The sequence below is a fragment of the Poecilia reticulata genome, linkage group LG8 (genome assembly GCF_000633615.1).
Source record: "Poecilia reticulata strain Guanapo linkage group LG8, Guppy_female_1.0+MT, whole genome shotgun sequence".
NCBI classification, from domain to species: Eukaryota; Metazoa; Chordata; class Actinopteri; order Cyprinodontiformes; family Poeciliidae; genus Poecilia; species Poecilia reticulata.
The window spans coordinates 3,294,972-3,320,311 of NC_024338.1; the positions used below are offsets into that span (position 1 = coordinate 3,294,972).

The 25,340-nt window shown below is 37.0% G+C and overlaps 1 protein-coding gene across 1 annotated transcript in view; it reads left to right on the forward strand.

Moving 5' to 3' along the window:
• The window catches only part of pla2g4ab (phospholipase A2, group IVAb (cytosolic, calcium-dependent)), a 27,440-nt gene extending 5,736 nt beyond the window's left edge, over positions 1 to 21,704 (forward strand). Inside the window, exons 5-20 of the mRNA XM_008415164.2 lie at positions 123 to 271; positions 492 to 605; positions 926 to 963; positions 1,324 to 1,468; positions 3,410 to 3,546; positions 4,181 to 4,403; positions 4,766 to 4,880; positions 9,171 to 9,308; positions 9,394 to 9,483; positions 11,239 to 11,304; positions 13,273 to 13,403; positions 13,478 to 13,589; positions 14,903 to 15,087; positions 15,162 to 15,351; positions 16,102 to 16,259; positions 18,850 to 21,704. Of these exons, the coding sequence (XP_008413386.1) occupies positions 123 to 271; positions 492 to 605; positions 926 to 963; positions 1,324 to 1,468; positions 3,410 to 3,546; positions 4,181 to 4,403; positions 4,766 to 4,880; positions 9,171 to 9,308; positions 9,394 to 9,483; positions 11,239 to 11,304; positions 13,273 to 13,403; positions 13,478 to 13,589; positions 14,903 to 15,087; positions 15,162 to 15,351; positions 16,102 to 16,259; positions 18,850 to 19,008 (2,150 nt within the window). The 3' untranslated portion in view covers positions 19,009 to 21,704. The remainder of the gene's footprint in view (positions 1 to 122; positions 272 to 491; positions 606 to 925; positions 964 to 1,323; positions 1,469 to 3,409; positions 3,547 to 4,180; positions 4,404 to 4,765; positions 4,881 to 9,170; positions 9,309 to 9,393; positions 9,484 to 11,238; positions 11,305 to 13,272; positions 13,404 to 13,477; positions 13,590 to 14,902; positions 15,088 to 15,161; positions 15,352 to 16,101; positions 16,260 to 18,849) is intronic.
• The last annotated feature ends 3,636 nt before the right edge of the window (positions 21,705 to 25,340 follow it).

The window sequence follows — 25,340 nt, forward strand, 5'->3', positions numbered from 1 at the left end:
TATATATATATATATATATATATATGTTTGCTCATATATCTTTGATTTCCAAATGACACAAAGGAGTGTCTTTCTGCCACATTAGATCATTTAGTAAATCTACCAATTTGTTGCATGTTTAGTGGATACTCCAGATCCATATGTGGAGCTGTTCATCCCAACCGCTCCGGAGAGCAGGAAGAGGACGAAGCACATAGACAACGACATCAACCCGAAGTGGAATGAGACTTTTCATTTCATTTTAGACCCCGGCCAGCCGAATGTGTTGGAGGTGAGATTTGCATTTGAAAGTCCAGTTCTAGTTCTGCAGAGGATGACTGAGTAATAATGCAACACAGCAGAACCACGGCAACTATGAAACAGGATTATGACTCAAAATGTTTCGTTTCTTTGCTTAGACAATTTTCCAATGTTTGTTTAATTTAATCTTGGTGAAGCTAAACAGAATTAACGTGTTATACAGCATAAACTCTACTGTTTATTCCAATCAGCTGACACTAATGGATGCCAACTATGTTATGGACGAGACACTTGGGACGGCGTCCTTTGACATCACCAAGCTCAAAGTGGGCCAGAAAAACCTGGAAATTTTCAAATTTGGAAAAGTAAGGCTGTCACTTTTGTTTACACATCCTAATACTCATATGCTTGAATGGCAAATGTTGTTGGAAAATCTTTTCCCGATGATTCAAATTCTCGCAAATGACTTTGAAATGAATTATGTAAATGTGTGTTACTGCAGAAATGAGCGCTTCGGAAGCATGTCAGGAAAGCTTCAGTGAAAAAATGTCATGAATGATGATATATGTACATGTTGATTGAGGTGGTTGTGTGTCAAGAGTGTAACATTTTTCCATTTGGATAGTTTGTTTCCTGCTGTGACCTCCGTCACACTTAAATAACCACATAATGTTTATTTTTACAGGCAACCAAAGTACACTTGGAGATGATGTTGGAAATCTGGTATGTTTTTAAATCAAAATTAAATGTTATTTAGTTATATTTAATAAGTATTGGTTAATAAAGGTGCTGTCACACTAGAACCGAACTAGTTGCCTAACAAAGTAAATGAGTAATCAAATCTGCAGCTGATTCCTTCCCGTAATTACATTTAATGTAATGTTCCAGAAAAGGTTTGTAATTATATGAAGGTGAGTGATAAAGAGTTCGTAGTTGAGTTTCACAGCAGACCACCTGACAGCAGATCTTATCAGACAAAGATCAGTTTTGATCATCCTGTCGGAAGATTTTATTCTCCAACCATGTACTGCTCGACATGAGTCAGCGTTTTAGTGAAACCTAAATCTTCATCTGCATCTTAAGCACAAACCAGGACCTGAGGTTCAGCCTGGCCTTGTGTGACAAAGAGAAGGAGTTTCGACACACCCGCAGAGAAAGAGTGATGCTCGGCATTAAAAAACTCCTCGACATGGAGAAGCCTTGCTTCCTCCCCAGCGCTCCGCACGAGGTGAGTGCAGAAACACAGAGGCATTTTTTTACATTTACAATCGAAACGACATCTGGTTACTGAACTGACAGCTTAAATTCTCAGTTTTACTCACTTTGTAGTCCTACCTAGAAACAGGCAGGAATGTAATGACTCAGCATGTTTTTAACACTTTTTTGTGTCATTTTAAATCTATTTTAAATGGCCACATTTAAGTTCTTACTTGTGAAAACTTCACCTGTTTGAATTTAAAAAGTTAACGCTGCTTACACTTCACATGTACAACTTCTATGTTGTTTTTCAATTACTTAGCGCCTTAATAACACACACGACACGATGAGGTGTTTACAGAGTCTTGCAAAAGTATCCAATGCTTTCAACTTTTTCTCACGTTATACCCTTGAAATTCATTGCATGTTATTTTATGAGAAACCTGAAGTAGCACAGAATTGTGGACCAGAAGAAAAATTATAGTTTTCAATTTTGTTTTTTAAAATAATGTCTGGATTTGGTTTAACTTACATTTGTTTTTCAGACCCTTTTCTTTAGTTACAATGGATGGTTTAAATCAAACCAAATTTATGTGTTAGAATGACCTAATCAAAGTCCAGACCTGGTTAGAAAGGGATTTTCACAAATGCTTTCCATCCATTTTGACTGAGCTGGAGCTATTTGGAAAATTTCGAAAGCATATGATTTCCCCCCTCTTATTGATTTACCACGTTAGTTTGGTTCATGGAATCGAATCAGAGTTAATTACATTGAAGTTTATGCTTGCAGTCTGAAAAAACAACAGTTTATGAGGAATAATGTTTTTTGTAAAGCACTGAAACTCTCACATGGTATCAGGCCCAGAAGAAACAGAAACAATATGGCTGCCATTAGGTTAAAAAAATCATCAGGAGTTTTTATGCTGGTGGTAAAATAATTATAAATTATGCAATAATTTATATATATATATTTAAAAAAACTAAACAGATTCAAACAATAGCTTGTTCAGTGTTGATTCCCTCTACAAAAAGCATAAAACTTTATTTTGGTCAGTGACCCATAATAAGGAAACACTTTGATCTGGTTCACAGTCAGCGCAATGCAAAATCAAAACTTGTTTTTTTTTTTTTTTTTGTCAGAAAGGTAAGCTACCGTTTATCCTGCCGCCTCACCGATAACCTGATAAACAGGAAAGGTTGATATTGGCCCTAAAACTGTTTCCATAATGCATTACGTTAACCCTGCCACTGACATGAAACAACACGATATTTCCTACATTTCTACATAATCTCTGCTGAGTTTATTCTGTTTTATAAAGTAGTGATGGTTCTGATGTGTGCTTACAGTTTCTCTACTCCACATTCCCGCTTATCTTTAGCTCCAGGAAAGGTTATTGAGCAGAGGAAAAACAGTCCAGAGCATTAAGGTCTGTTGCCTTTAGACATTATAATCAGGCTTCAGTGCAGACCTGCTGACATGAAGTGGAAATCTCTGACGCAAAACTTCAACCTTTTCTCCCATGCATTTAGTTTAGCTTCCTTTTCCGCCAGAGCTGTTTTGGCGTGGTGCCCCTGCTAGCTGGCGATAAGCTCTGGCCAGACGTTCTCTCTCCTCATTGTACGAGAACTTGCAGAGGGATGACGTATCCTGTTACAGCCTCTTACTGTGACGGCCGTCCTCCAACTCCCTCTGACTGTGGAAATATTCAGAAATTATGGATTGTACAGGCTGGGAACCTGTGTTGCACAATAAGAATTAGGAAATAGCTGAAGTTGTTAAAACACAACTTGGGGAAGGGACTGCTGCAAAGGCATGACGTAACTAGCTTGGCATTCAAGCTGTGCAAAGGAAAGTTACCAAAGCTGGAAGAATAATCCAGATTGAATCCACTGTTTTTAAAGCCTGTAGGTTATAATGATGTTGTTAAGCATATCTTTCTTCGTCTTATTATAAATTTGCTTACCGTTCCAGGTTCCAGTGATAGCCATCGCAGGTTCAGGCGGGGGTTTTCGTGCAATGGTCGGGTTTTCTGGAGTGATGAAGGCCCTGTTTGAGTCTGGGGTCTTAGACTGTGCCACATATGTTGCAGGCCTCTCTGGGTCCACATGGTACGTGTTTACCTGCCCTGTTTTCTTCATGTCTCACCTTCATCACCTTTGCCTTTTCTTTATTTATCAGTATTTTATTTTCTCTTACTTTGTCTCTGCACTACAATCATGAACTTCAGTGTATTTTGGGGGGATTTTATGTGATATACCAGCACAAAGCAGTGCATATTTGGAGAGGGGAAAGAAAATGATTCATGGATTTCAAAGTTTTTATATCCAAAAATATGAAATAGAGTCCAGTGACCAAACATATCTGGAGGAGTTGCAGAGGTCATTTGAGAGATTTGGTTGCATGCAATCCATCTTCTTGATGGAAGAGAAAACCTTAACTAATAGTACAAATCAGAACACATTTTGGTAGCAGCAAAATTCAGTTAATCAATAACTGCTCAGTGGGAATGCTTTTCTTCAGTAGGAAGATCGAAACTCGTCAGAGTCAGAGGTGGAAAGACGATGGGAAAAAAAAAAAAATCTGTCTGTTAAAGACTTGGAACATGACTCACAGAAAATCCCTCCAAAAAATATCAAAGCTTGTGTTTGTGCAACAGCAAAAATTACTTAGTTGCACTTACTTATTCTGTAATTGTAATTTGAAACCACCTCTTTCTATCTTTCTTCCACTTTATCTCTCCAGGTACATGTCTGCTCTCTACTCCCACCCCGACTTTCCAAACAAGGGTCCGAAAGACATCAACAGTGAGTTGATGAAAAGAGTCAGCAGCAACCCTCTCAGGCTGCTGCTGCCTCAGCACATCACCAACTACATCCAGGCCCTGTGGACCAAGAAAGCATCAGGGCAGCCAGTTACATTTACCGACGTATTCGGCATGCTCATAGGAGAAACTCTTATACCTGCGGTAGGAGCCACATACAGTTACTATTTATTTTACTCATGAAAACCAGTGAATTCCCCTGATTTAGTTTAACTCAGTTATTAAATGTTTATTTTCTTTAAAAGAAACATTGGTTGTTTCTGACCAAGCAGTGTATTTCTATAGTTAGCATTGAGAGAAGGTAAATATTTTTTTTCACAGATTATCTGTCTCATGCCAAACTGTCACACACCGTGACATAGTGTTTTCATATGTAAAAAAACATTTTAATATAAAAGTTACCTACTGTAGTTTGGGGAATGTAATTATTATTCCTTATTGTGATGTTAGAAATGTGAACATTAGTGCGTATGAACTGATTCAAACCTTATGGTCTGTTTATTCAGAGGATGGATATCAAGCTAAGTGACATCCAGGAGAAAATAAACCAGTCCCAGAGCCCTCTACCTCTCTTCACATGTCTACACGTCAAACCAGATGTTTCAGAGCTCATGTTTGCAGGTAATTCGTATTCTTGTTTTATGTTAACAGCTCATCTCTGACCCCTCGTATTCCCAGCAGACCTATATTTGCATAAATAACGAGTAATGTATACACATATTCAGTGAGGCCACATGCAAAACAAGCAGCCAACACATATTCCTTGTAACGTAGCGTTGGTGTCACAGACAGGATGTGGCCCGATGTGTTCAGCCGTCTTTTAATTCCGCACTTACAGAAAACATTAGCTCAGCTAAATAAAGGAACTATCTTAAGCACCAGTTTGTGGTTGTTCTAGGTTTGTCCCATATAACACAACACTTCCTCTTCGTCAGTGTGGGCTCTACGGCAACTGCTTCAGTGAACTGCAGTTAAAACTTTTAAAAAGAGAAATAACTAAGGACTAAACTGCTGCTATTGTAACTCATTTCATCATTAGTTGGCTCATTATGACAAAAATCGTCCTTATCAATGAGTGTGTGTCAACCGGTCCAGGCTTTAACCTGCCTTCATTGGTATTAGTGGCCAGGGTTTAGCTTAACTTTTGTTGGATATTAATTATTAAGACATCTGTAAACAATACAACAAAAACATGGAGCTACAACATTAATAAAAAGTTGGATTAGCTCTGGTATTTTAGGATTTCATTGTCTCCTGTTCATTTCACAGAGTGCAACACAAGGAGTTCCAGTCCATAAACGGCATTTCTGACTCTGTTTCGCCATCAATCTTTTAATTTCACTTTGTAGAGATAAAAAAATGTTGTTTTAAATGCTGCTTGACTACAAGTTTTCCAGTGCTGCTAAAAGGAGATAAGCAATCAGCCATTCTTTGTAAAGAGGGAGAAGACTTGACAGATTGTCTTACACTTAATTCCATGTAGGGGTGTTTGACAGAGAACAGCTATGATTTATGAAAACTAATCAAAAAGTGGGATGGAGGGAAAAAAGCAGAAAACTTTCTTTCAGTTCAGCATGTGGGAGATAAACTTGTTTCTATAAAGTCAGTAGAAACCATGAGCTTTTACTGATCACACAGTATTAACCACTTCCTTTTGATTGCTTATATAAGTGAGCATTTTCATTTCTTGGCTGCACACACCTACTTCTGATGCTGATGCTCATAAAATATATGTTTTGATAAGTTTTTTGCATTCAAACACTTAAGGATCATTTTTTCACAAATAGAGGTAGTTTATGTAGTCATTTATGGGAATGATTTAGGGAGATATGTGCAGGAACTTTTCCTGTTAATTTTTTTCAAATTGAATTATTTTCTCTTATTTTAAAACAACACAAATCACCTAACTATTGTTCTGTTTTAAAATATCTGGACAGTGTTGTGGTACTTTTAAGATTTTGCACATTGTAATTGTTCTGAAAGGTTTAATCACTGGTTTAGACATTTGGGTGTTATGGTTTGCATTGTTTTATGTTTCTGTCCCACTGATATCTTGTTCTCTTGTTTCTTTAAAACCCATTTGAAATAAATAAAGAAATAAAATTGCGTGTGAAACAGGCAAAAGCAAAACATAAAAAGAAACATAAGACTTTAGGTATTCAGTGAAGGCACCCAATAAGACAGTAAGAGGGTCTTTAAATCTGACATAGATGTAGAATCTAATACACAACTAAACAGCTGCTAAAAACGGATTGGGTTTTCCTGTGTTGAGTCAATCCCAATCAGCACAATTAGAGAGGAGCAGATCAGGGGAAGTAAAGCAGGTTGCAACCACAGAAACTACCAAATTAAAATAGGAACTTCAAATGGGGCTTACAAAATGCTATTGCAAGATCAAAATGTAGCACTAATAAAAGAAATAAAGCCATGAAGACGAATGTAAAAAAGACTACATAACCTCACAATGACTTTTAAAAACATAATCTTTGACAGGAAAGCGCAGACTCAGCAGTGCGGTCAACTTGTTGTAAAATCTTTGCAGTTAATCACATCCCAAACGTCTTATCGTTCGCCGGACTGTTATCAGCTGAGCTGCACTGAACCTGAACTCTAACATCTTGAATAACTTTTCAAAATGTTCCTTTTGAATTTGTACATTTTCCAATGTACAGTCTATAGATTTACGTCTCTGGAAGTAAACGTGACGTCACAGACGCACCAGCAGGTGCATAATTTGACAGTTAAATATAGTTTACAGATGAATCACATGTTCTATCCTCCTGCTACATTTATTTATTTGCATATAGATCAGATAATTACTGAATTATTCTGAGAAGGGGTCACCCACAATCGTGTGGGGAGATATTTCACTGTGGGCCGATTTACTGAGAAATTTCCCTTGCGACTTGATCCACAGGGGTTTCTGTTTATCATAAATGTGCGCAGGGCTCTGCTCTCACAATAGCCTCTGTGAGAAAACTGATCCAGAGTAAGGTATTCCCTCTCTTGTTGTTGAAAAGATACTATTGTGAAGAGCCACTTTGACACGTATTTACGAAGATGACGCAAAACCTGTACCCAATCTGGAATTACACGTTTCTCTTTTCTTATCGCACAGCAGCAGTACCTAACAGTTAAAGAAAAACTGTCTCGATGACAAACATTGCAATGGGAAAATGACATTTACTACCTTAGGTAGCTGCTTAACCGTGAAGCATTTTAGTTTCGTTGATGTGATTAGTAATGTTTGAAATGTGGTCATGGATGTTTCTACAAACTTAGAAAGAAATGTTTACTCACACATTCACATAGAATGTGAAAGTTATTTTTAGAGCCAATTATTCAGAAGACATAACTTATATTACTCATGATTGGGTGAAGCCATTTACTGTCATCCTGTTGTGTTATTTTTTCAATTATATTGACATCAGAAGCTGCCCAAATGGCCCTGATCAAATATTGACAGCTTGATGTCTGTTTTTTTTTTTTTTGTAGATGAAGTACTTTATTTTCTCAGATAATAAATTCGTCAGTTCTTCTTGGAGAAAAGCTGGTAACACTTTTTTTGAAGGGGTGTGCATAAGACTGACATGACACTGTCATAAACATGACATAACACCTGTCATAAACATAAAGAAGTCTTTATGAATGTTAATGACAGTTGTCATGAAGTGTCATTCGGTAAATAATGACACTTTTAATGCAAAGTTGCTCTAAAAGTTGCATTGAAAGTCCATTAAAAGTGCCAACTTTGCATTAAATGATCATAATTTACAAAATCATGCAAAGTTGGCACTTTTAATGGACTTTCAATGCAACTTTTAGAGCTTTAGAGCTTTAGAACTTTGCATTAAAAGTGTCATTATTTACCGAATGACACTTCATAAAAATTGTCATAACCATTCATAAAGACTTCTTTATGTTCATGACAGATGTTATGTCATGTTTATAACAGTGTCATGTCAGTATTATGCACACCCCTTCAAATAATGTGTTGCCAAAAAGCCTCGAGTCCCTTTAAGGTCTGGGATGTCTTAAAGGAACTGCGTGTTTGATTTCATCCTAAAGTACCTCATTGATATGAGACCAGGAGACTAAGGCTATAACTCTTGATGCTCAATTCCCAATTTTTGCTGAAATCCAATTGTCACAAGCAGCGCATTGTTTACAGAGGCAATAATAAACTGAGTCGTTTCATAGCGCGATTGTAAAGTTAACTGGACAATGAGAGCCAACAGTATTGTCACAAGATTGTAAGAACACAAAGGAAGGCAATAAAAAGAAAACAGAACTAATATTAATGGCTTTTTGTGGAGCATTGATTGCAGTTTCTTTAGTGAAATCTGTTTGGGTGCGAAGTGCGCTTCACTGACAGACTTCTTTTGTAAGTTCATAATCAGAATTTTTATCAATTGTTTATGTCTGGATTTTCTGCATCTGACTTTTTTTGGTGCAGAAAAATGATTCGTGTCTCATATCAATGACATGAAAGTCAGATTAAATGTGACATTACGTTTGGAAGTGGCACAGATCAGATATTACTGGGGGTGAAACGTTTATGGAAGTTCAAACTGTGGGTCTTATTCACCTGCTGTGTGAACACAGCCTCAGATGGTTGCTCCAGAAACGTTTTGCTGCTCAAGACTGACGTGGTTAAATCCCAGAAGTACTGAATCCCTACACAGGCTGTTTGGTAGATATACCAAAAGAGGAGGCTAAAAACAAATTTAAAAACTACTCTGGTTCCAGGCAGATGCAGCTTTTAAAGTTTTAGTGTTGCTTTTGCATTATTTATTACATCTAAAGTGGATACCTCTCCTCATAGTACTGATATCACCTTGCAACAATTACGTGTTTAATATTATTTGTTGAGTAACACTTTTTCACATTAACTCTAATTCCAACGTCCAGATTGGGTGGAGTTCAGCCCGTATGAAATCGGAATGGCAAAGTATGGTACCTTCATGACACCCGGCCTGTTTGGCAGCAAGTTCTTCATGGGAACAGTTGTGAAGAAGTACGAAGAGAACCCTCTTCACTTCCTGATGGGTAAGGATGAACCATTTCAACTGGAGCACATGATTTGGGTGTCTTCTGCTGTTTGATGCTGACTGAGCATGTTTTGGTGTGGCAGGCGTGTGGGGAAGCGCCTTCTCCATTCTGTTCAACCGAGTGCTGGGAGTCAAGGACACAGCCGGAGGCAGCACCATGGAGGAGGAGTTAGGTAATCTATTACCCTGTTTTCTCCTCTTTTTGGAGACAAAATGAATGAGAAATGTAACAAAACTGTTTCACCAAGTTAGCCTAGAGAGCTGTCAGGAGTTTCAGCTGGAGATTTTTAAATTTATATCCCCTCCAGTTTTCTAGACAACAAATGGTTGATATTTTTTGGGAAAAAAAGACTAATAGAAGTTTCTTAAAATATATATTTTTTGCAAATATTATAGCAAAGGTTGATCTAGTGAAAGAAATACATTTCTAAAAACTCTTCACTTTACAAAAATTGCAGATGAATGTAAATAAATGTAAATAAATGTTGTGGGTGCACCTCAATGAATGAGATCATTAGAAAGGAGAATTTATTTCAGAAAATAAATGTAAGAAAGCTGGTCAGATATTTAGATTCATTACACACAGAACAGTATTTGAGTTTTCCTAAAAATACATTTTCATGATTTCTTTTTCAAGACGTTAATTGAAAAATGAGTTAAGGGGAAAAAACGTGGTAGGAAAATTACACAAAAAAATTGCACAAAGTTGATAAGCAGATCCCCCCCTTTTTGGTTTATTTAAATATTTAATCATCAAAATTGCCTGAAAGAAATGTTTAAGATGTATCTGTTTGTTACAGCCACATCTAAGAGTTTCACTTTTTTGAATTGCATTGCTAAAATAAATTGAGATCTCAGTGACACCCCTGTAAAAAAATTGGAACAAAATGATTCTGAATTTGTCATAAAATGGTGAAAAGAAAGATCCAAAAACAAAAATGTAGGGATGAATCCAAATACTACAGAACAAAGAACCACAGGATGATCTGACAAAGAGCTGACGGACAGAGATGTATATATGGATGGGAGGTGATTATTGAACAAGAAGTAGGTGGTTGATTAAACACTGGGAACAGAAGTGAAGGAAGGTAAGTAACTGAAGTTGAACTTAGGAAATAAACCAAGAAGATAAAAAGAGAACGATAACGATAAAAACTGCAGATAATAGCTGAACAAAAACACAAAACACCAGAATACTACAAGTAATCTTAAACCTAAAAATATAACTGAATATGAAAAGCAAAACAAGACCTTTGGTCCAAAGTTTATGACATAATTTTACTAAGTAAATATAATGCATAACATTCCTATAATAGTTAAAATTGAGGATATTCAGGTTGTGATTGCAAGACTGTTTTAGATTAGTTTGTAAATGTTGAAGTCTGTGTAAGCAGAGTTAGAAATCTGCAGTTTTAGTCATGGGTCACTTGTGTTAGTTTTCTTTTTGTACATATCTGATTGAAATCAGTTCCCATGGAACATCCTCACACCGCAATGGAAATCACTGCATACCTGAGATCCTTTTGTCATAAATGTGTCCGGAGGTTGTTTTTAGTCACTTCATCTCACACCTTCAAAGAGCTTTTTAAAAAAATGCAGTTTGGGTACCAGTGACAACCCAGTTGTGAGGGGCATATTGACTTCATGACAGCTCACTGGCTCTTCGTTTGATTGAATGCTTTTGTAATTGGTGGCGTTTACGTCATACAGTCAGACTGTAACAATGAGTTTCACAAATGTGTGAGAAAATATCCACATAGTTTAAGAATGTTGGTTTATCTGGTGTGGTTCTCACAAAGATAAGCAGCTGATGGTAATATGATAATACCATAAAACCTTACAAACCAGGAAATCAGGTTAACTTTAAAACTTAAAATAAACTAGTTTAAGGACTTGCAGAGTGAAGAATTGTTTTGTACGTCTTACAGAGCAGATCAAACCCCAGCACATTGTTGGAGAAGACAGCCTGGACAATGACGATGAACCCAGAAAAGGTAAGCTGAGAAATGCACAAAGGATTTAATGCACAGCTGATTTACTGTGAATAATTGTAACACTGATGTGTTTGAAGCAGTTTCCGTTTGCATCAGCTGGCGTGACAGCTGCATGAGAAAAGTCACTTTGCTTAAGAGGCTCTGCTGATTAATGAGTGTTTCACTTTTGAAAAGCTGTCTATTGTGATTAAAAAAACTAGACTTTTACTGAAAAAAGCTATAAATAGAAAAAAAAGACAATGTGTGGGAGAGAAAGAGAGAGACTGGTTTGAAAAAAAGGGTGTGTCAGAAAAAGAAAGACTGGTTTCAAATGAACTCTGTCCCTGCATGTGAAGATGTCTAATGTTTCTCTTTTTAAAGCTGCACGACTTTAAGTAACAAATAACCAATTCATGTTCCAATGCGTGCATAAGCCTTAGAAGGTGTGTCAGAGTTTTCTAAATTTAGATGAAATTTAAAACGTTGTATTTTCAAACAGTTTCTGACGGCCAACACTAACCAGCTTTAATAAAAGCATGACGGTGCCACTATCATGTTCCACTGTGGGAACGTTTTGTTCAGTGTAAAACTTTTGTTCACGCATTTTGGATATGGGTAATAAAATCGGTTAATTTTGGTGTCTTCTGACCAGCGCACACATATTCTGTATCTAAAGATTTAAATGAGACTTCTTCTATTGGCATGAGCATCTTTCTTGCATGACAAAAATTTTCACCAGATTCTTGGTCTTGGTCTAATCTCTTTAGAAACTGTTTTCTAAACTTTTTTTAAAATTGTTTAATCTCAAAAGTCCTCAAAATTAGACTTTTCTTATGCATAGATACAGGTGTAAATAAATATGTATTAAACAGGGAGCAAACGCAAGAAGAAAACACTACAAAATCAACTAACTTTTTAAAGATTTAAAAGGTTATTGACTTGTTAAATATTTATATTTGCCTGATTTGTTCAGTTTAGGCATCTCTCCATTTCTGCAAGCAAAAAGTTGATTAAAGAGTTTACAATGTTTGAAATCTAACCATGATAAGATTATCTACCATAATTATCTCACAGTTCTTTTCTGTTACAACACCTGTGAAGCCATTGCATTTGTAGAGAATTATTAAGAGGAAGTCACTTAGATTAAAATAAAACTACAGGTATGATAGTAGTCAAATACTTGACATATTTTATGGTTTACTGTTTATCAAGGATAAAATACAAAACATGTTTGAAAACTCCTAAACCAAAAGGTTAAAAATACAAGTTCATTTTCACAAATGGGCGTGATGCATTGAGAGCTGAATGATGTCTTTATGAAATTCTTTGGTATAAAAAAAGAAGCAGGATTAGAGAGTAAAGTCCTTTTGTGTTGACTTTCATAGACTTTTTTCTTCACGCCTCATTGTTAGTTGTCACTAGACTCTACTTATCTTGCCTTTCTTTATGTACTTTTGTTTTGCAGCACGTAGTACAAACCAAGCGTGGTTAGTAAAACACAGTTTGTGTTCTCAAGTATTTCCTCCTCTTTCATTTGAAGTTAGGGGAAAAAAAATATTGATACAGATCAAATTTTCTTGGCCTGACTCATGAGTTGCTTAGCTTTCTCTTTTGTTGTACAATGATTCACGTGATATAGACCTTGGTGGGCTAAATCAGTGATTAATGGCCAGTTTGCAGAAGTAACTAAAACTCGACATAACTCACTGGCTCATTAGAAAGCCTCTGTAGAGCCACAGGTGACATGCTGAGGAAGAAACAACGCATGTGGGCCAATCAAAACTGATTACACTTATATTATAAATATTTTTTTTAAAAACATGAAAAGGTAATTAACATAATCCATCAATTTTCTGTACACCCTTGTCCTGTAAGTTATGTAAAAGGTCAAGTATGTGTGTTTGTGTAGATAACATTTACATATTGTTGACCTTATTTTCAATGATTTGCACATGTGACGATGATTTGTTGTTTTATTTTGGGTTTTAGGTGGAACAGAAAACCAAGACGCAGAGGAGGAGTTCAGCCGCACCGCTCAGGCCAGCTGGGTTCAGAGAATGTTCACTTCGCTCTTTAGTGACTCTGCCCTGTTCAACACAAGAGAGGGTCGAGCTGGAAAGGTGCACTACTTAAACGTCAGCACAGGTCAGTCTGCATTTTCTTTGTCTAAAATCTCCTTTTATCGCCTCACCAGGTGCATAACTTCATGCTGGGCCTGAACCTGAACATCAGCATCCCCTTCTCTCCTCTAACGGATTTACCATATACTGTGCTTACACCTGAAGACGAAGTGGATGCTGTAACAGGTAAGAAGAAAATAATGATCACTGTTCACTCTTAACATCAAGAAGGGGCAGGATGTTTTACACAGTTTTACTATGATTCATGATACCTTCACCGTTTCTTCTTAATTTTTTTAAAGATTATATTCTGATGCAACCAGAATAATTCAGAAGTCAAAGTTTTGTTCACTTTTTCTTGTTTTTGGTCACCTTGTGCACTGGACCATTGTTTTATATTGTTTTAGTTTCTAATGATTCAAATGATCTAACTTTCTATGAAATTAGATTTTAGCTGCAGTTTGAAAATATTTTGTGTGGTGATATGCTGTGTGTGTATAGTTTTTATTTGGCTGTTTTCTTTACATCACTCCAGAAGGTGATGCTTTGATCTGAAACCTTTGTACAATAAATACCACATTATTCGTTAATTTTATCCACTATTATTACATGGCGTTTTGACATGCTTGCATAAAGGCTTTAGGCAACTAAACTACATGCAGTGTAGTGAAAGTGTCTTGCAAAAACCATTAAATTGTTGACATCTTATCAGATTAAACCCAAAAACCTAAATATTTGTTTTTTTCTTATTGAGATTTTGGACCAAAAAAGATTTTTGAAATGTGAAAGAAAGGTTTTCCAACCCTGTACTCATAGCAACAAGCTTGTGGCTTCAAGTGTGAATGTTGCAACTTTTTAAAATTTGTCCAGAAAATCTGTTCAAGCTGCACTCTGTTCAAGTTACTCAAGGAAAAACAGCAGTAATGAAATCCAAAGTTAATGTCACTTAGGAAAAAGCTCATTTGAATTGAATTTGTGTAGAACGATGTCCTCATGATTAGCTTTTGGAAAAACTGTAGCTTGGATTAGGTTACATGATATTATCCAGTTTGTTTCTTCAGTTGAATTATCATTGGAAACCATTTCTCTTTAGACAAGTGCTATGATGTCATGAGTCAGGATCCAGTGTATTTAGGTGACAAGTTGTGGCAAACAGCAAACATAATGTTATTTCTGTGAAGCTAGAAGTTTACTTAGCTTTGCTTAAAGAGACTCTGTGTTCTTGAACTTGAACTAGGTCATCACAGAACAGCCTTCTGTGGATTTATTATCATTCATGTATTGTTTAGTCACATGAATGACAATTCATGTGACTAATCTGTGTCACTCAAATGACACAGATTGGATATTTTTTTCCTATGAGATCATTTCAACGGCTGTACTTCCTTCGTCCAGTTGCATGTGTCATACACCTTGTATTTCTTTTATTCCATCTAACTCAAGGTTGGGTTAGATGGAATAAAAGAAATGTAATTGTGTCATTCTTCGTGTTTTTGTAGACCCAGATGAGTTTGACCGTATTTACGAACCTCTGGACGTGAAGAGTAAGAAGATCCATGTAGTAGACAGCGGCCTGACCTACAACCTTCCCTACCCGCTCATCCTACGGCCGCAACGCGGCGTTGATCTCATCATCTCATTTGATTTTTCTGCTCGACCGAGCGACTCCAGCCCTCCATTCAAGGTTAGAAACCTCTTAAATCCGCTGAAATAAAAACTCACCAAAAACTTGACCTAATTAGTAAAAATGTCCCACAGGAGCTGCTGTTAGCAGAAAAGTGGGCCAGAATGAACAAGCTCCCGTTCCCTAAGATTGACCCAAAAGTGTTTGATCGTGAGGGTCTGAAGGAATGCTACGTCTTCAAACCCAGGAAGGGGGAAAAGAATTGCCCGACTGTGATCCACTTTGTCCTGGTCAACATTAACTTCAGGAAATTCAAGGCGCCTGGTGAGTGTGAGCATGTGCAGAGACGTTCACAGAGCTGGAAGGGTCAATGTTCCAAGACTAAGTATTGTCATGATTACACAAATTTCCTGTCAGCGCAAATGGTAAGTTTGACTCTGGAAATGTGAGGAATTTTGATGTGCAAAGAATGTGGGAATGTAATCATAATCAGTAAGTAGCAGAATACGTTTCGCGTTTTTCACGAAAGTTACACGCTTTATCTGAGGGCCCCAAAAGGAAACCATCTGCTCAAGGTCATGGGAGTTTCTAGGATGAATTGGTGCATATGTACACATGCAAAAATGAGTCACAGTGTGTTCAGCTTTTATGACTCACCCCTCTAGTATATGGCTCCTGTAGGATCCAGGTGCAGATGGGGAGCCCTTCAGTGTAGTTTGTAGAAACAAACCATCATGCAAAGACAGAATCTCCTCCTTTCCATTCGTGTCTCTTTGCATTTCTGTTAGTCATCTGCCCACCGACTTTCGAAGCCTGTTTATATGATACCAAACATTTTGTTTTTGCTCTCAAAGCCAAAAGACATCTGAGGAAATGAAACCGTAAATGAAATTCCAGTGTCTGCACTTTCTAACTTTTAACCTGCATGTGGGAGCCCTCGTAAAAAGTTGGAATAAAACTCATAACGGTTCCAATGTAGTTCAACATAGACTACATTTGCTAAAACTGCATTCGTGTCAGTGGATGAACCAGATTATTTATTTCACTTCCTGTTCATGTTTGATCTGCCCACAGGGGTTCCCAGAGAGACAGAGAAGGAGAAGGAGTTGGCTGATTTCGACATCTTTGATGACCCGGAGTCGCCGTTTTCAACTTTCAACTTCCAGTACTCCAACGAGGCTTTCACCCGACTCCATGACCTGATGGAGTTCAACACCCTCAACAACCTCGAGGTCAGCTTGGTGATGTTGCAAGATTGGCACAAATGAACTTTCCGCAACGAGAACCAATTATGATGTCGGCAGTAAATTTTGCAATGTGTAAGAACATAAGGTCATGAAGGGATTGGAGAGTGATTCAGGAACGTCTCAAATAAGCCGTGGTCATCTATCTTTATCCACTTCTGTCAGTAAGGAGGTTTCGGATTCCTTAGTATATTATTGGGCAACATCAAAAACTTTAAGAATTACAAAGGAAGTCTGGCTCACACATGTTTTGATTTACTGTCTGAGGAATGCTCTTACTTAGCCGACTGCATTTGAATCACTTCTGTGCTGAGTGATGATTCAAGTTTCACGAGAGATTTTATTTCACTCATACATCATACAGTTTCCTCTGGTTGTAGTAGTTTTTTTCTTGCCAACATTATTTAGTGAAAAGGAATCTAAAGAGTGTGGGCATGTCATGGTACGCAGAATATGCACAACCTTTTTTCCACCAATCATGTCGTACATATAAGAACATGTTCTTTAACTAAATATGAATTAAATCTGAAAATCTGAATGCTATACTTTAGCTTTGTTTATTTAACAAAAACTGGGGCGAGGAGGAAAACGCAGAAAAAAATATAAAAATTTTCCATAAAATTGCTTTTGAATATTTATAAATTTGTAAAGCTGCAGCAATGCATCACTTGACTGCTGTGTGACTCAAGCTTCAGCTGCTGAAGTGGATTTGTGTTTAACTCTAGTACTTTGGTGCTTCTAAGTAAACCCAAATGATCCTCCTTCGTCCTTCATTCTTGACAGTTGGGAAGAATTTGTCTTTATTTCTCCGTGTTTGGAGTTTGCTAGAGATTGTGCTGTGCATTATAGCCAAACATTTCTAGATCAGTAAAATCTGTCCTTCTACAAAAAGCTGTTCTGACAGCATTTTTTCAGGAGTCTTACAGTGTATTTCGACACAGGCTTATAATTACATGTCATTGCACCATGCACTTTTTAAAAAAGGAGGTTTTCTCCTCGTAATCCCTACAAACGAGTGATACGTGTTCAAGCTTGTCCAGTAATATAGTTACAAACTGGCACTTTACACGCTAACTGGGTTTCTAAATGGATGAAATTTCTGGAGTTTCATTAAGCAATTGCACAAACCAGCCTCAGATTAAACTTGGTGACATATCCACTGCTGGGAAACTTTTTTACCTTTATTTAAGAAGAAAGTCCCTTTATATCAACATCTCTGTTTCGCAGGAGACCTGGACAAGAAAACACACAGCTGTGAGCTAAAAATTTTAAATTAATGTGAAAATAAGTCAGTCAGCACAATACAGTTTCTAAACTCTCCCAGAGAAACAAAAGCTTTAACTGTGAGAACATTATGAAGGTTATTCCCCAACCAACGTCCAAAATAAATAAAAAAAACACAATTTCTGCCAAATTAAGAATAAAATGTATGTACTCTAAACAAAATACAAACCAAGGACCACAATATTTACCCAGCAGTGATTTGTACTAGAAAACATGTCATGGCTCTTCTCTTAGGCACAATGAGGGTCAAGAAACAAGAATTTAAAGGAAACAATGATGGGTACTTCTCAAAAAATTCATCAATTTAGAGAACTGCCATAAACAGAATTTAAACCCCAAAGTTGTGGGCATAAGCAACATACAAAAAATGTCACCACATTGAAGAACTTAAAAAAAACCCCAACAAATTAAGCACTTTTATTTTACTTATTGATAAAAAACGGATTCATCTCGAGAATGAAGTTCTACTGTAACCCTCAAATGCTCATGAACTCTGTGAACTCTGAAAAAAATTACATCAAGCCACTAAATACCAAATATAGATAGGATCATGCCATCTTCATAAGGTCTGAATCTTAATCACCTGATGGTAGAAGTATGGCCTTCTTCATCTGTAAACTTTGGTGTCATCTGCATAAAGATGCACTTTGATATTAGCATATCTTTCCTAGTGATATTCAGCAACAATGTAAACTAAAACTGAGCCTTTTCTGCATTGTGACGCGCCTTATATGATGCGTCATGGAGTCGTAGGACTGTGATTCTGCCAGCAGATTCTCATGTAATATGTACAAATACAAAAAGAGAGCTGGTGAAGAGCTAAAGAGGTAGGACAGATGATGGCTGGAGGTCAGCATAGCCAGGGAGGGAGTAATTACTGGAACTAGAAACAAATGAGACCAATTAACTGAGTGTGAACATCTGGAGGAGGAGAGATTGGTTCCGAGGAAAATGGCAAGAAATTTAACCAAAACTTTTTATCTGTACAAAATAAGGGGACAGAATAATCACAGAAAATAAAAACTAATTTTTCTGATTATTTTAATTTGGTTTTGTTATTTTATTATAATAATGTCTCCTTGCTTCCTAAATGTCTAGACTCTAGTAAATATGGAAAGTTAAGAAGAAGCACTAACATATGGGAAAACATTTTAGAGCTTGACGCCAGCCAAATGTTTTTACCAGCTGTGACTTTATATAAGTCTATTTATTACACGAGTTGTCCCTTTCTTTTGGCATTTTCTGCATCACTGCAATCAGTATTTAACTCTTCTATTTGTGCTTTTTGTTGTAGGTTATTAAAGAGGCCATCAAGGAGTGCATTGTGACACGGAAGGAGATGCCCTCAAGCCACTCCGCTCCCTTCTCCCTCAGCAGCATCCCTAAAAAGAAGTTTTTCAAAAGAGATCCCGATTCAAAACCCTGGAATCACCTGGGAAAGGATGGCCAGTAGTTCCAGGATAAGACTTTGAATAAAGAGACTTCTTTTAGTTTTGGGGATTTTGCCTTAAAGTTAAGTGTTTAACTTTAGGAAAATGCTCTTGTCCTGATCTGCAGGACGACTTGATGTGATTCAGAAATAAGACCTGAGAAAAGTGACGTTTTGTGTGGAAAATCTGATGAAAATCTTGGGATTGGAATCCATTGCAGCAGCATTCTCATCTGGTTGTATGTTCACCTGTGATTTCTGGGAAAACACAAAGAGCCGATTACTATTTCACACCCCACTGCATTTTCATTGCTGCAGTCAACACAGTGTTGTTAGGGAGACCTTTTCGTTCGCCCAAACCTTGTAGCTTTTTTTGTTTTTTGACTCGTCTTTGTCAAATCTTTTTACTCATCTGATTTTTCTGCCAAAGCACAACATTCCCAATAGTTTTGGACTCTTTCAGCCTCATTTGGATCTTTCCAGACAAATATTTTGGCGTCCTGTTGCTCATAAATTATACTGTCAAATTACCTTAAGAATCCTCATTTGTGGTTTGCCGTTTTTGTGGGCTGAACTTTTTTTGAACTGAATGTGCTGTAGAGCATGCACTTTTTAAAAATATTTTTTTCCCCATTATATCTCCTGCCTTAACTTGTATTCTTGTTTAGAGACATGGATGGGGGAGCTCATAACTACTGTTTGTGTGTGATGGTAGCTCCTAAACATGCAACCTGCACCCCCTCTGGATATTTTAAACATCTTAAGGATGTTTACCCACCTACGTAGCAGGAGCACTCCCTGCTGCCCGGAAGGGAGTGCCAAATTAAAGCTATCGTTTTGGAAAAACCAAAACCCATTACCATAGCAACAGCTGTTCACTCTCTTCCTTTAACATTTTTGTTTTAGCACCAGTGTAAATATGTGTTTATTCACCTGACCGCTTTGGTCCAATAATGAAAACTTTTCTTGACCATCACTTGCTCCAAAAAACAAAAAAGAAAAAGTTGTGCTTCCGGATGCTTTAGACTTTCTAATCGAGTGTGGGTGGAGTGGAGTATGCCGTTACAAGTGCCTGCTCACATCTCTTAGAACGACGGTCCTCTATTCAACAATACCGGGTGGAATTTTACACACTACACCTACACCTGCAGCAGTAAAGGCCTGGAATCTGACACACTACACCTAACGCCTGCAGGGGCCTGAAAGGCTGCAAACACAGAGGGGAGGAATTTTTTTACTGCAGCACTTCCAAGCTCTCTGCAGTCATGTTTCGACCATGGCTGATTGGAAACAATCTGAGATAAAGAGTAGAATCAAGCTTCAGGGTTGTGTGATCAGGGAATATTTCTTTTTATTTTATTTTACTTTTTTCCCAATTTGTGTCTTTCTTTTAGTCTTATTTATGTTTGTTAAAGTTGTGGTAATCTTGTGTGCTCTTAAAAAAAAAAAGACCTTTTGGGGAAATAATTCATTCACCATCTCAGATAGATTCATAGCAAAGATTAAACATTTTCCTACGTCTACACAGGGAGAAGTATTAGGACTGAAAAATTTCAATGTATTTTATTTGGTTTTTCATATTGGAGCAAGACAAAATAGTAAAGGTACAATCTGGGGTATTTTTATTCACCCCACCTAATTTAATACTTTGTTGAAACACCAACTGCTATAATTACATCTGCAACTGTTTTGATGTTCTCCACCAAAAGAGTTGCAACCAACTTTGCTCACCTAGCTACTAACATTTTAGCCAATTCTTATTTGGAAAATTTCTTAAGCTCATTTATATGGTGAACATCTGTGAAAATGTGTCTTCATATCTTGTTCCAGATTCTCAGTTAGAATTAGAACAAGACTTTGACCTGGTATCAAAGTAAGCCGGGTGAATACATATGCATACGTTTGGATTTAATTTGTAAAGATTTTTATGCCACTTCGTTTTGCTCTGATGCATAACATTCCAATAAAATACTTTATGGTTTGTGTTGTAAAGTGACAAAATACTGGAGACTGGAAAGAGGGTTTAGAGTTGGCTTGAAATTCGTAGATAAGTTCAAAGTCGATTACAAATCTGAGCCAACAGTGGTTGGTTTTTAAAACACAGAAAACCATTTAAGGACGTTATACTGGAAACTTATTACTATGTTTATTTATCTTGCTCCTGCAGAGCATTATTAAGATTATTTTAGACTAATTCTGTTGATTCAATGGCCACAAATATTTATAAAAAATATATTTATGCTCACTATTTCTTCTTAATAAACTCCAGATGGAAAATAATTACAGTCCGAATGAAACCTTCATATTAAAAATATCTTAATCTCATTATTTCTTTTTTTGGGTTTGTTTTTAACAAAAACTTCTGGCTTTTTCATGCTGCTTTGTTCACCGTTCTCATCAACCTGCGTAAAAGACAATGAATAGGGGGCCTTCCTCGGTGTAATCTCTTGGGTTTTTAATAAAACGATGATTTTTTTTTTGTCTTTCTGCTTCCAAGCTGCATTTAAAACAGGGTTTAAATTGTGTTGTTTTGTTTTTTTGGAAATTTTATTGTAAGATTTTTTTTTGACAACGTTTACATGTAACAAACTGAAAGGTCAGTTCTTTGATTTGAGATATGAACAGTCATGCTCCTGTGATCATTTAACTGTATTATAACTGGCTGGGCATGCCGTACTTAACTGTTGTGTTTGTGTTAAAGAATGGCTAAAAAAGGAGAACCGTTTCGTCTCATGATGTTTTCTATTAAAATATTCGGCATCTGTGAAAATCCAGGTGAACTCTACAGACTCCCCTCAAGTTCAGTTTCTTTTTGTTTTGTTTCCTTTCATGAACATGAACACTATGGTCCAGCAGATATTTAGACTAAGCTTTTAAATGCCTTAAACTTTGTTCATGTACTGAATTTGAATTACATGTCATGGGATTAGGAGTTCCTGATTTGTTTCAATGAATTTATATCCCCTGTGGGGATCCATTTTCAAAACCTCTGCCCTATTTAAAACCTGCCTTGTAGCTTTGGATAACAAGCCAGAAGAAAGACAGAGGTTCCCAACGTTAGACCTTCTGTTACAAAATCCAGTACTCTAAAAAGTATGTGTTATCTACGGAGGAGGATTAGCGCCACTGGAAAAAAGAAAAAAAAATCTGACTTTAATCTCAGAATTCTGACTTTTGTTCTCAGAATTCTGACTGTTTTTTCCAGTGGCCCTAATCCTCTTCCGTAGTTGTTTATTTACATATTCACTAAAAAGATAAATACCAAAAATTAACATTGTTTTCCTGTTTAAACAAAATATATGGAAGAGGATTATGACCACTAAAAAAAGTCAGAATTCTGAGGAAAAGAGTCATGATTATTTTTTTTCAGTGGCTCAGTTACAATATACATCAACAAAGATGTGTGTCATAACTAAACGTTACGACACTCCACTCATTAACAGCTAGGGTTAGCAAACCACGTCAGTCTGAGAAAACCTGTCCGCTCTTCAGTGTCAGCTCTAAGATGATTCAGGAGTTTCTTGCATGTTTAACTCGTTTCAAGTCGTCCCAGAGAATCACTATGAGATTAAGTTATTTCCATGTTGTAATCCATACTGGTTTAACTGGTATGTTTTAAATCACTGTCATGTTGCAGAGTCCAGTCCAGCATTTGCATCAGTATCATATACAAATCTAAAAACCATGACACTTCCACCTCCTTAATCACAATTCAGCCTCTTATTTCCCCTTGAATTCTGTATTTATCCCAAACATTTCCACTGTTTTCTTGTCCAAATAATTACATTTATTTCCAGAAGTATTTGTATGCATTTTCTGTGTAAAACTACCATGAAAGTTTGCCCCAGGGAAGACATGACTGTAAAGCAAATCATATAAGCAATGACAAGAGGTTGCTGTGGACCCTTTGATGACAATTTAGTTTTTTTTTAATATGAGTTAGCATCTTGCAGTCTGCCTTTAGGGGGAACTTGCTTAGATCGCTAAACCTTGTTTTAAAAATCTTCCACTTTTTATAGTGAATGACTGGTTTTCCCTCCCCACATTTTATTTACATCTTTTACCAGTCTCATTAGCGTCTACACTCTTTTTTTCTGGAGGTCGTACACAAGTGTTTGAGCTCTCTTCAAAAGTCAAACATAAACTAGATCGACCATCCGTAGAGTCATGGTCCCTGTCAGGAATTTTAGGGACTGCTTCCTTCAAAATGTTTCAGCTTCCTTTTAGTAAAGAAATACACCACTTGTGAGAAATCCCCAGTGTAAAGAAGTTATCTGTTCCAGGAAAAGAGCTGGATTCGTTTCCTTCAAGATTGTCATCAGCGCACAGTAACATTCACAATTATTCTCATCCTTTGTAAAGATAAGTCCCAAAACAAATGGGTTTCTATGACCTCTTGTCCACTGTCTTTGATTGTTTTGGCATTACTATCATTCCATAGTGTTCTGACAGAAAGGACAGAGAGAAGGGGAGGAAATGTATACTGCTCAAAAAAATAAAGGGAACACTTCAGTGTTCACTTAAATGTTAAAGTGTTCCCTTTATTTTTTTGAGCAGTGTACATGTAAATGTCCTGGGAATTGAACCTGGGTCAGCTGCATGGAGGACTGTACCATCTGGGTAAACACTGATTAAAGGGATCTTAAAAAAAAGTCTGATTCTGAGTCTGGAAGCAAAAGATAAAAACAAAAATGACAAAAAAAACTTTTCCACAGTATTTCTTTTTACTGTGATTTGATAAAGTATTCCCACCCCTGAATTTTTTTTTAAGGATTTTGTCATATCTCTACAAAAATTTGATACAATGTAAATTTTACTGGGAAATTTTATTTGAATTTTATGAGATAGACAGAACACAGTATCATCATGCGACCTCTAATTTTTTATCCATTAATGAAACTCATTGCAACCAGTTTCCCTGAGATCACAAACTGACAGAAATGAACCAACATGCAGAGCAGCGAGCGCATTAATCATCATAAATTATTTTTGAATGAGAGGCAAGAAGGCATTCACATTTACATTTTTTATTTTTTACCTGCATGCAAAACTATGTGAGAAAAAAATCCCTAACATGGTATGGTAGTGAAAGCATCATGCTGTGGGAACAGGAAACCAGGTCGGAGGCAATGGGATGACGGACGGAACTGACTATGGACAATCGTTTAAAAAAAATTAGATTGTGAAAGACTTGAGATCTTCCAGCAGTACAAGAGTAATCTAAACCAAAGCCTATAGTGTTATATTGGCCTAGTCAAAGTTGAGGCATTAATTCAACTAATAATCTGTTAGGACCTTCCAGGATATTCTGCATTAAATATGATAAAGCAAATTAGTATGAGTGAAGAAATAAACTGCTCAAAAAAATAAAGGGAACACTTAAGTATTCACTTAAGTGTTTAAGTGTTCCCTTTATTTTTTTGAGCAGTGTATAAAAAAAACTGGTTTCAGTAAAGAGACACTTAAATTTCAGTCTTATTTTAAACACCAGCAGACTCACTTGTGATTACCGAATAAAGAGAGCCACCCACAGTCTCACCCAAAGCAGGGCCTGCTCCAACGCAGCACCCATGAAATCATTACATTCCCCAATTAAGACATTATTCAGAGGGAATATTCCCCTCGTGTAAGAGTACTAATTATGTGATTAGGGTTGATTGCATAATCTCAGCATGAGCCCGAGCGCTGACACGGAAGCACCTGTCGCCCTCAGATCTGCTCTGGCATCAAAAAATGGCAGATTTCTAAAGACGGTTTCAGGTTGCAAATCAGTTCAGGGTGGTCTTAAAACAGATAATTGGGCTACAGGGGAAAATTAATCTTAATGATATCATTATTCCTTTATTTGATTTGCACGCTCACCAGAAGGCCACATGTGAAATTGCGTTCTCACCTTCTGATGTTCTGAGTCATTTGCACACCACAGGCAGGTTGGGACATTGCACAAAGACCAGAGCGAGGACACTCACCACCAATGCATGAAAAGTGGTTATGTGTGAGCTGGTGTGATTGCGGCAGGGAGTGGAGGAAAGAAAGGTGTTTGTGCGTGACTGCCACTCAAGCGTAAGGACTGCAAGAGAGAAATGAATGATTGGTGAGTACGTGGTGAATGAAACTGTCCTGTGTCTCTGTTCAAGCTTTATTGTCAACTTTGTTCCTGTCTAGAAAGTCCAGTGAGCACCACTTCTCGTACTTGTGCGTATTAACTGGAAAGGGCATTAGTCAATGTTATCATTTCTCCTCCTGATTCAAAGGGTCAGCAGTCCAGACAGGAGCGATAGGGAATTAAAATTCCACTTCCAAAATATACACACACACGCACACCCCTGCACGCACGCACGCACGCACGCACGCAC